Source organism: Elephas maximus, chromosome 15, assembly GCF_024166365.1.
Source record: "Elephas maximus indicus isolate mEleMax1 chromosome 15, mEleMax1 primary haplotype, whole genome shotgun sequence".
NCBI classification, from domain to species: domain Eukaryota; kingdom Metazoa; phylum Chordata; class Mammalia; order Proboscidea; family Elephantidae; genus Elephas; species Elephas maximus.
This window is the reverse complement of record NC_064833.1, coordinates 61,649,528-61,661,931: the sequence shown is the minus strand read 5'-3', so window position 1 is coordinate 61,661,931 and position 12,404 is coordinate 61,649,528. Positions and strand designations below refer to the sequence as shown.

General features: G+C 38.6%; 1 protein-coding gene across 1 annotated transcript in view; it reads right to left on the bottom strand.

Annotated features, from left to right (window-relative positions):
- Positions 1-4,654: 4,654 nt before the first annotated feature.
- TPD52 (tumor protein D52) overlaps positions 4,655-12,404 on the bottom strand; it is a 242,862-nt gene continuing 235,112 nt past the window's right edge. Inside the window, exon 3 of the mRNA XM_049854331.1 lies at positions 4,655-4,934. Within this exon, the coding sequence (XP_049710288.1) occupies positions 4,769-4,934 (166 nt within the window). The 3' untranslated portion in view covers positions 4,655-4,768. The remainder of the gene's footprint in view (positions 4,935-12,404) is intronic.

The window sequence follows — 12,404 nt, the reverse complement described above, 5'->3', positions numbered from 1 at the left end:
TAGACCAATGGAACAGAATTGAGAACCCAGACATAGATCCATCCACGTATGAGCAGCTGATATTTGACAAAGGACCAGTGTCAATTAACTGGGGAAAAGACAGCCTTTTTAACAAATGGTGCTGGCATAACTGGATATCCATTTGCAAAAAAATGAAACAGGACCCATACCTCACACCATGCACAAAAACTAACTCCAAGTGGATCAAAGACCTAAACATAAAGACTAAAACGATAAAGATCATGGAAGAAAAAATTGGGACAACCCTAGGAGCCCTAATACAAGGTATAAACAGAATACAAAACATTACCAAAAATGATGAAGAGAAACCCGATAACTGGGAGCTCCTAAAAATCAAACACCTATGCTCATCTAAAGACTTCACCAAAAGAGTAAAAAGACCACCTACAGATTGGGAAAGAATTTTCAGCTATGACATCTCCGACCAGCGCCTGATCTCTAAAATCAACATGATCCTGTCAAAACGCAACCACAAAAAGACAAACAACCCAATCAAGAAGTGGGCAAAGGATATGAACACACATTTCTCTAAAGAAGATATTCAGGCAGCCAACAGATACATGAGAAAATGCTCTCGATCATTAGCCATTAGAGAAATGCAAATTAAAACTACGATGAGATTCCATCTCACACCAGCAAGGCTGGCATTAATCCAAAAAACACAAAAGAATAAATGTTGGAGAGGCTGTGGAGAGATTGGAACTCTCATACACTGCTGGTGGGAATGTAAAATGGTACAACCACTTTGGAAATCTATCTGGCGTTATCTTAAACAGTTAGAAATAGAACTACCATACAACCCAGAAATCCCACTCCTCGGAATATACCCTAGAGATACAAGAGCCTTCATACAAACAGATATATGCACACCCATGTTTATTGCAGCTCTGTTTACAATAGCAAAAAGTTGGAAGCAACCAAGGTGTCCATCAACGGATGAATGGGTAAATAAATTGTGGTATATTCACACAATGGAATACTACGCATCGATAAAGAACAGTGACGAATCTCTGAAACATTTCATAACATGGAGGAACCTGGAAGGCATTATGCTGAGCGAAATGAGTCAGAGGCAAAAGGACAAATACTGTATAAGACCACTATTATAAGATCTTGAGAAATAGTAAACCTGAGAAGAACACATACTTTTGTGGTTACGAGGGGGGGAGGGAGGGAGGGTGGGAGAGGGTTTTTTATTGATTAATCAGTAGATAAGAACTGCTTTAGGTGAAGGGAAAGACAACACTCAATACATGGAAGGTCAGCTCAATTGGACTGGACCAAAAGCAAAGAAGTTTCCGGGATAAAATGAATGCTTCAAAGCTCAGCGGAGCAAGCGCGGGGGTCTGGGGAACATGGTTTGCGGGGACTTCTAAGTCAATTGGCAAAATAATTCTATTATGAAATCATTCTGCATCCCACTTTGAAATGTGGCGTCTGGGGTCTTAAATGCTAACAAGCAGCCATCTAAGATGCAGCAATTGGTCTCAACCCACCTGGAGCAAAGGAAAATGAAGAACACCAAGCCCACATGACAACTAAGAGCCCAAGAGACAGAAAGGGCCACATGAACCAGAGACCTACATCATCCTGAGACCAGAAGAACTAGTTGGTGCCCGGCCACAATCAATGACTGCCCTGACAGGGAGCTCAGCAGAGGACCCCTGAGGGAGCAGGAGAGCAGTGGGATGCAGACCCCAAATTCTCATAAGAAGACCAAACTTAATGGTCTGACTGAGACTGGAGGAATCCCGGCGGTCATGCTCTCCAGACCTTCTGTTGACACAGGACAGGAACCATCCCTGAAGACAACTCATCAGACATGAAAGGGACTGGTCAGCGGGTGGGAGAGAGACGCTGATGAAGAGTGAGCTAATTATATCAGGTGTACACTTGAGATTGTGTTGGCAACTCTTGTCTGGAGGGGGGATGGGAGGATAGAGAGAGAGGGAAGCCGGCAAAATTGTCAAGAAAGGAGAGACTGAAAGGGCTGACTCAAGACGGGGAGAGTAAGTGGGAGTAGGGAGTGAGATGTATGTAAACTTATATGTGACAGACTGATTGGATTTGTAAACGTTCACTTGAAGCTTAATAAAAGTTATTATAAAAAAAAAAAAAATATCAAGCGGAAGAAATGATCATATTCTTTTATGAAAATAGTTCTGAAAAGAACTGCCATTCTTTGATTCAGGTGTGAAATCCTTCAGTGGACTCACAGAAAACCGGTTACTAGGAAAATTGTACTAAGAACTAGTCAAATGTTATCAACAAGAAAATTGTTTAACACTAAACAGACAATAGATAAGTGGCAACTTTGGTGAAGGATAAGACAGTACACAACTCTGGGGAAGCCAGCACAACTTGTACAAGGCAAGGTCATGGAAGCTCCACAGACACATCTAAACTCCCTGAGGGACCGAATTGCTGGGCTAAGGGCTGCAGGGACCATGGTCTCAGGGAACATCTAGCTCAATTGCCATAACACAGTTTATAAAGAAAATGTTTTACAACTTTGGTGAGCAGCGTCTGGGGTTTTAAAAGCCTGTACGCAACCATCTAAGATAGTCCACTGGTCTCACCCCTCTGGGAGCAAGGCAGAATAAAGAAAACTAAAGATATAAGAGAAAGATTAGTCCAAAGGACTAATGGACCACATCTACCACAGCCTCCACCAGACTGCGTTCAGGCTACCACCACTGACTGCTCTGACAGAGATCACAATACAGGGTCCCAGACAGAGCTGGAGAAAATGTAGAGCACAATTCTAACTCATAAAAAGAGACCATACTTAATGGCCTGACAGAGACTGGAAAAATCCTGAGAGTATGGCCCCGGACACACTTTTAGCTCAGTAATGAAGTCACTCCTGAGGTTAACCCTTCAGCCAAAGATTAGATAGACCCATAAAACAAAACGAGACTAAAGGGGCACAATTGCCCTGGTTCAAGGACTAGAAGACAGGAAGGGACAAGAAAGCTGGCAATAGGGAACCCAAGGTTGACAAGGGAGAGTGCTGACATGTCGTGGGTTGTTAACCAATGTCATAAAACAGTATGTGTACTGTTTAATGAGAAGCTAGTTTGTTCTGTAAACCTTCATCTAAAGTACAAAAAAAAAAAAAAATGGTTTAAGATATTTAAGATTCAGTTAAACTTTGAGCTCCACCACAGTAGAAATTTTATTCATCTTTGTATACTGTGTCAGCCCACTGTCTGACATAATAAGGCACTTAATAAATGTCTGTGGAATAAATGAGTGAAGAAATCTAATGTTGTATTCATGTTTTATCTCCAGGATTTAGCTGGTAGCCCCTAGTAGGTAAGTCCCACCTCTCATTGCCTACCTCTTTCCTAACCCCAGACAAATGTCTCTAGTTTCTTGAGAGTTTCAATAAAAATATGATTCATAAATTTCTTTCATGCAGACCTTTTCCATAAATCCAGACCCATATGTCAACCAGATGCCTTCAGAACACTCCACTTAGACATCTAATAGGCATCTCAAATTTAACATGTCTGAAACTGAACTTTTATTGCTCCCCCTGAAACCTACCCTTCCCTATCTCAGTTAAAGGCAATTCAATTCTTCCAGTTGCTCAGGTCAAAATCCTTAATGTCTTTTCTCTGTTTTTCACATACTCCATATCCAGTATGTTGGGAGATCACACTGGCTCTTCCTTCAAAGGAAACCCTGGTGGCATAGTGATTAAGTGCTATAGCTGCTAACCAAAAGGTCGGCAGTTCAAATCTACCAGGCACTCCTTGGAAACTCTATGGGGCAGTTCTACTTGGTCCTATAGGGTCGCAATGAGTTGGAATCGACTCGACGGCAATGGGTATTTTCTACCTTCAAAATATATCTAGATTTCAACCATGCCTCACCACTTCCCATGCTACTATATTGGTCCAAGTTGCCATCATCTCTCACCCAGATTACTACAAATTTCCTCACACATCACCCCTTTTCTGCCCTTGCTCATCTGAAGTCTATTTAGACAGTCTGCTTAAAGGAATCCTGCTCAAATATAAGTCCAATTATAATCTCCTCTGCTCAGAATCCTCCAGTGACCCTCCGTCTCAGAGTAAATAAATGCCAAAGTCCTTACTGGGTCTGACTCCACCTCTCTGAGCTCATCTCCTACTCCTTTTAAGCGCAGCCACAATGGCCTCCCCCTGTTCCTTAAACCTGACAGGCAACAGTCCTGCCTCAGGGTCTTTGCACTAACCATTCCCTCTGCTGGAATACTCCTCCCCAGAGATTATGTGGCTAACTCCCTCATTTCTTTCAGATATCATTCAAAAGTGATTTCCTCACTAGGCCTTCTCTTGACACCACATCTAAATTCAACCTGTCACTGTGACAACTCGTACTAGCGATACCTGCTTTATTTTTTTTCCTTAGCACATATCAGTATTTAACATACATTATATTTTACTTATTTATTGTCTATTTTCCCCAGTTGAATGTAGGCTCCACAAGGGCAAGGAATTTTGTCTAATTTGCTCACTGCTGTTTCTATGGTGTTTCGAACAGTACTATGCACACAGAGAGGCGCTCAAAACATTTACTGAAAGACTGTCAGTACAGCTTACACTATACCAATCAAAGAAAATTCTAACAAATAAGAGCTATTGTAATAGCTTTCATTTATTACAATGTCTTCTTTTAATCATTTATTCACAATTTTCCCATTACATTCTTGATGACTATCTGGGTTTAACAAAGGAGTGAATGCACTAAGCAAGGTTCATTTTTTTTTATGAGGCTCCTCTTTTGAGTCTTTACTTCCCTGGAGTCCCAAGAGAACTGCATCAGCTTCTAGGAGAGTTGTGTCTGTCGTTGCTCCCAGGAATCTAGACGTAAGCTCAAGGTCTAACAGCCGAAGGCGGACTTTAGTTCCTTTCTGGTATTTCCTAAATATCAAGAAAAAAATTCCATTAATTCTGCATATCATAACATGAACAAATTAGATTAAAATAAAACCCAAATTCTAATTTTATGTTGGCCAAGGCAAAAAGAAATTAACACTGGCATCTGAGAAGTTAACACTGGAATGGTTTTTACATAAAAGCAATTTGGTTGAGAAGCCTACTGTGTCAGAATTTTCATCATAAAGTTACCTTTAAGGATTTTTTGGTGCCTCACAGTTAAGCATGTGGCTGCTAATTGAAGGACTGTGGGTTTGAACCCACCCAGCAGCTCCACGGGACAAAGACCCAATGATCTGCTTCCACAAAGATTATAAACCTAGAAAACCCTATCAGGCAGTTCTATTCTGCCACATGGAGTCACTATGAGTCAAAAATTGACTCAATAGCACCTAACAATGACAATAAGTTTATTCTAAACTAAGTCAGTCCTTGAAATTGGTGTTTATTTTAATATGTCATTCATTTTTAAAGTCAGAGACTACCAAAGGGGGAAAACAGTTTTCCATTACCCTTTTTCCTCCTAAAATCAAAATCTTCTTTTAAAGTAAATTTTACAAAAGTAAAGTGAAGAAAAGTCTAAGTGCAAAGTATTAATATTTGGAATTGATTACACTGTTATTAAAATGTAATGCCAGACATAACATATATGATGGCTCAATTTAGACAATAAAATATTCAAGTATTTTCTAATACAACTTGCCAACTGATATTTGCCTTTCTTCCTTGATAAATTATTTTAAGAGTTCAACATCAACATTTATGATAAATAGAAAAGGTACAGGAGAGCGAAAATTTTGCCGCTGGTTGAAAACCACAAATCTTTAAAGATCTAAATACATACTTCAAATATTCTATGTTAATACTAAAATTAAAATGGTTTTGTATGAACAGAAAATGATGAAGCAAAGTTCTCTAAAACAGTCCCTGGAAAATAATTTTGGTAGACTATCTAACGAGCAGTCTCCACACAATGTTTCATTAGGTACTCTGAAGGAATTTATGACTAGCACATCAGTTAAATGGTTAGGTTATTCAGCTTTTTTTTAAAAAAAGGGTGTGTTTTTTCTGATTATAGAAGTAAAATATATATATTTTTTAATTACAGAAGTAAAATTTGATTATAGAACTAAAATTTGGAAAACAAAGAAGGCAGTCATAATCCTATTATTAATATTTTGGCACATATTCTTCCAGTTCTTTCACATGTACCTTTACATATGCGTGTATGTATTTTTGACAACATAGATATTTTCTCTTTGTTTAAAAAAATTAAAGATGTCCTACAATATTAATTGGAACGCAGCTTTACTGCCTTAGAAAATAACAGTTATAGAACATATTCCATATGAATTAGCCCCACTGGGAAAATAAGTTTAGTCCACAGTTAAGCTAAAAAAGCTAAAGCTGGGCATTATTTGTGTAAATTACTTAAAGCTGTAACCTGTGTTCTAACGTAATCTTTCACTTGTTTTACCAGCACAACTCACAGTGATTCATTCAATAGGCTTTGATTCATGTTGGCTCCTTTTCCCTCCTTACCTATAACATGCAATGAGTTGTCAAGTTTTGTTCATTTTTTAACACAGATATTTCTTGAATCCAGTCCTTTGATTCTCATCATCTCTAATGAAAGCTTGAGGCGTGACATCATTATCTGGAGTCCAACTTCCTAGCCCGCCTCTCACAGGGGGAGTTCCGTATCTTGTATGCTTAAGTGGAAACAGTCTAACGTCCACTCCCACACCCTTCTATTCCTCTGTATCTGTGCTTGTTATCAGCACTGTATAAACCTCCTGTCAATCTAAATCCTATTGGTTCTTAAATATCCAGGTAGAATGCATCATGCGCAGCTCCCAAGAGCCTCCCTGTTGTCAGAATGAAGTCTGTCACTTGAATTCCCATGGAATTACTGAAGACTCGAGGTGGTGTAGAATGAAGAGGCTTTGGAGTCATACTGACCTGAATGCAAATCTGAGCCCTGCAACTTACTGGTTGTGTAACTTTGGGTGATGTGCTTTCTCTGAACTACAGTTTCCTTATCTATGTAACAGAGAGTCCAACCACTTTCCGGGTTTGTTGTGAAGACTAAATGGGATAATGTATTCAAAACGTTTAATATAGCAAGTGCAAATGTCAGGGCCCTTTCACTTGTATTATGCCTTCTAATGGTCATCTGTAAATGTCTGGCTGTACGCTCCCTGAGGTCTGGCACTATGCTGTATTTATCTTTGTATCCAAAGGGGCCTAATTCAGTATTTTACAAGTAACAGGTACTGAAACATCTGTCAATAAAGGCCACTTATTATTTAGAATCTCTACTTTCTCAGCTCACGCAGCTGGGTAGACTGGTACATTTAACTTAACCTCTCTGAAATTTGCTTGGAACGTCATTGTTTTGTGCCGTCGAGTCAATTCTAACTCATAGCAGCTCTACAGGACAGAGTAGAACTGCCCCATAGGATTTCCCAGGCTGTAATATTTATGGGAGTAGATCACCAGGTCTGCCACCGGGCTGCTGGATGGGTTCCAACTGCCAACCTTTTGGGTGGTTAGCAGCCAAGCACTTAACCATTGCACCACCAGGGCTCCTTTTGCATGCATAGTATTTGCCACATACCAAAAAACCCCCAAACCCATTGCTGCTGAGCCGATTCCGACTCGTAGCGAGAGACCCTATAGTAGTAAATAAATGTTAGTTCTCCTTTCCTTTCCTTGTTCAAACTTGTTGGCCTATTTCTTTTTACTAATTTTAGGAATATCACTTTTAGGTGGACCATACACTAAACATGATGAAGGGAACAGCGCCACTTTTTTAAAAAGAGTTGAATGTGTCACAAACACTTGAGACAAAAGCTCTGGACATAGTCACGCTGAAGAGGAAGCTGAATGGAAGGTTATTATTCAGCTCGCAGAGCATATGGCTCCAAGTCATGTAAATTCTAGTGACCTCCAACTAAAAAATAAAAACAGAAACATCCTGAGTACCCAGTATGCTTGATAATTTATGGAAGGCAAAACTCTGTCCCCAGTTTTAGATGCAGTACGTCTGTAATAATATTAAAGCTTTTGCCTTAATCTCTGTACATTATGGAAATTATTCAATGAGCTGGTAAAGAGACAAGAAGCAAACTGCAGGCCTTCTCTGTGCTGCATGAACAAGGACTCAGCCAAGTGTAGCTACTGTGCACTAACATAAAAAATAAAAAACCTCTAGAAGATTCTCTACTTCCAGTACCTGGAAATAGCTGTTTCTATCTCTTTAATGGTATTAAAAAAAAAAAAAAACAACCCTCTGTATTAGTTATTTATTGCTATGCAAGTATTATCTTTCCTATCAGACTGTCAGCTCCTTAAGTGCCAGGATTTATTCATGCGTCCCTTTGATGACTAAATTTCACTTAATGTAGTCTACTAAACAGTGGCTTTCACACTTTTGAGTACATCAGAAACAGCCGGGAGGCTTGTTAAAAATGTAAATAGATGGGAGTAGGGAAAATCCTAGAGAGTGATTAGGCAAATCTGGGGTGCAACTTGAGAATTTGCCTTTTTAAGAAGCTCCTCAGGTGATTTTGATGCAGCCTTCTTTGGTCACCACTCGAAAAATTCTGGCTCAGAACTACCTTTATTGTGTACAGTAAAGTGCAGGATCCCCTACACAAATGCAAAGGGCTGGTAAAAGAAGAACCTCGGACAGAATGCTGCAGCCACAGTTAACAACCTTCAAGAGTAACAGATATTTCCCCTAAGTGAGGAGAGTCTTTTAGGGTGAGTAATTGAGATAGACAAAAAAAAAAAAAAGTCAGGCAATAATAATATACAATGAAGAGTCCGTTCAATAAAGGCCACTGATGACCTGGAGTTTGGGAGCCTCTCGTGCACACAGACTGCCTGCTGTAGGAAATCCAGGACATGGAGAGGTCAGCATATCCCTCAATCACCAGGAACAGCATCCATAAAATTTATGTGGCGTTTTATCCTTGTTTTAACTTTGAATCATTTTATTAAAGGGATAGAAAGAAAGAACTAGTGGTGTATTTCTGAGAACTCCATTTCTGTCAATGTAATTTAAGGTGAACCTTCAGTATTGTAGTCTTTGATAATCACTTACACTAACTATATCTTTTCATTTGGGGGTTTCCATTGTTCCACATAACAAGATTTAAAATGAGTATGAAAATGAACAGACTCTACCCAGGGTGTCCAGTGTTTAAATGGTCACTTTATCCAATGATTTTGGCATAAGTATAAAAATCCAGCAGAGGCAATATAATGTAGAGATTAAGAGCACGGACTCTGGAGTCAGACGACCTGGATATGATGTCCAGCTCTACGGCTTATAAATGATGCAACCCTGAGCCAGTTACTCTCTCTGCTCCAGTTTCCTCATTTGTAAAACGGGAATAATTGTGCCTATCTCCTAGGGTTCTTTTGTGTATAAAGTTAACATATGCAAAACCCTTGTAAGTACTTCATAAATGTTAGCTATCATTATCGATCACCATCATCATTACCAATACACACCCTGTGACACCTGATACTTTCATGTGGGAATGATGGGGGGGGGGTACAAGAACACTCCCAGCAGATGATAATTAAATCAGTGAAGGCTTCCTGTAAAAAGTGAGTTTGGGCCAGGTTTTGGATATTTGCTTTGATTCAAATGCTGCTTGTTTTAATGCTATAAACTTTCCTTTGTTAAAATATATAAATGTTCTATAAAAATGAAAACAATTTTTTTGAAAAGAATGTTGAATTTCCTTTGAGGGTGTGAGGCAAAATAAGCATAATTGAGAGAACTACCCATTTATCAGTCCACATTTCCCACAATATAGCTGGAAATGAAAAAGTAGCATATACTGGCAGTCAAGAAAGGTCAGTGATTTTTAACAGTGGCTAATGAAGATTTAGGAGCAGAGTTAACATGAGACAAATCTGCTGCAAAAGACCTCTTTAAAGTATTAAAAAGCAAAGATGTCACCTTGAGGGCTAAGTTGAGCCTGACCCAACCCATGATATTTCCCATCACCTCATATGCAAGCAAGAGCTGGACAATGAATAAGGAATACCAAAGAAGAATCGATGCCTCTGAATTATGGTGTTGGGGAAAAATATTGAATATACCATGGAATGGCAGAAGAACGAGTAAGTCTGTCTTGGAAGACGTATAGACAAAATGCTCCTCAAAAGCAAGGATGGTGAGACTTTGTCTCATGTACTTTGGACATGTAATTAGGAGGGACCAGTCCCTGGAGAAAGACATCATGTTTGATAAAGCAGAGGGTCAGTGAAAAACCGGAAAATCCTCAACAAGATGGACTAACAGAGTGGCCTCAACGATGGTCTCACAGCAATCATTGTGAGCATGGCGCAAGATAGTGCAGTGTTTCATTCTGTTATAACAGGGTCGCTATAAGTAAAAAAAAAAAAAAAAAAAAAAAATTTTTTTTTTTATAAGTCAGAACCAACTGGACGGTACCTAACAACGACATTAACTACCTACTATGACTTTTGCTTCTTTAACTCTTGATGGAGCTAGAGCTAAGCCTTTTATTTTTAGCAAGTATCATTTTTAGGAAGGGGGAGATAATTTTTATAGGTTATTCGTTCTTCCAAGAAGCATTTGTTTTTTGTTTTTAACTGTTTTAAATTTACAATCTCAATAGTAGCCTTAACTTTTAATTTCATCAACCATCCCCTTCATGATTTTATAGACCTGGACCTATGTCCTCTTTCTAGAATGGGGTTTTATTATTCTTTTATCTAATTAGTTTTTCCTCATTCATTTGATTATTTTAATGTATTGTCTCTCTTGTAAACAAAATGCACAAATGCCCATAAACATAATTTTGCTACAATTTCAGGGGGTTCACAGATTACCTGTGGGTCAACCACGGATCTCTAGGATTAAGAAGCCCTGCTCTAGATTTTCTTAAGTCTGTTTGTCTTTCTTGAGGTAAATACAGTTTCTCATTTCATCTATAGATCATGGCCTTGTGATAATTATTTTGTTGTTTTGTTTTATTTCAATGCGCTTCTTAAGGAAATCCAGAGCTTTATTATATAAGCTCAGTGAGCTAATTCCCAAGGTCACACAGCTAGTAACCCTAGGATATATGGTTGTCTACCCCCTTTTTCCAGCTCTCAGGTTTTTTGGGAAGCCACTTTCCCAACAACAGTGTGTGCTGCTGCAAGGCAGCAGCCTTTATGACTGTTGGCAAGTGAAAAAACAGGCGTGTGCTGCAAATTACTGTTTCTACAGGGTATTTATTGTATGAGGTATGTGCATTTTTGGTAGGAAAAATAGATAATTTTTATGTGGGAACCCAGTGGACTCCAGTAGAACTCTGTGATTTTCGGGGTTCAAATTAGCCAGACAGTGTATTGTCCCACAGATCTCTGAGGGAGATTGCGGGAGGAAAAAAAAAATCCATACCAACTACCCAAAATTTAGACACACTCAATGATTCAGCATGGTTCCATTAATGGAAACACATTGTATAAACAAAGAAATTCAAAGGAGAAAATAGGGTCTTAAAACAGACAAGTGCCAGAGCCAACTTCTACCACAGCCTTATTTTCTAATGCAAATAAGACAGAAGCTCATAATACGGGTAAAGAAGAAATTTTGCTTTCATTATCCCTGGACACTTAAGTCTAATATTATTAGGTGTTACAGAAGAATTATGTCTGTAGCAGCACCATGTTTTCAATTAAAAATTACACAGGGGTGTGTGTGTATCTAACAAAGGAACAGGTTTCAGGTGTTTCTAACTAAAGAGGCTGGATGGGTCCACCATCTTAAATATTTACACTGTAAAATCTAGGTTTCCTAAAATGTGTTGGAAAAGTTTAGAGGTGCTTTTTAGTGTTTACAATGATCAAAGCTTTTGGCATTTAGTAGGGGTGGGTGGGATGCACACATCCTGTAATACATAGACTTTTCTATACAACAGAGCTGTCCTGAATGTGTGCTAGACATTGATGTGGTTGAAAAACCTGTTTATAATTATCGAAGCCTAGAACTTAAGTCTATTAAAGATGAATACGAAGTTGTTTTTTATAGTTTAACTATACACTAAATTTCTAGGAATGCAACTACTATGTAAATTGATGGAAGATTGACTTTTTTCAGAATGTTAGCAAGAATTGTTTTCTATTTCAGAAAATCACATTATCATAAGTAATGCCACTAATGGTTTCTGAGTCACCATTATTTTAAAAAATTCCTTGTTGCGTTTTGTGACCTATGTTAAATGTACCTTCTTTACAATTTAACCTTTGGCTTAATCCTTCCATTGGTAGATTAGTTTCCTCTCTGTCTCTCAACTAAGAACTTGTGATGTATGTTCTTACCTTTCAATGAAATGCATTGATAAAAGCTTAATTAAAAGATCATCAGTACCAAAATACCATTGTCTAACAGAACTGTCTGTGATGACGGAATCATTCTGT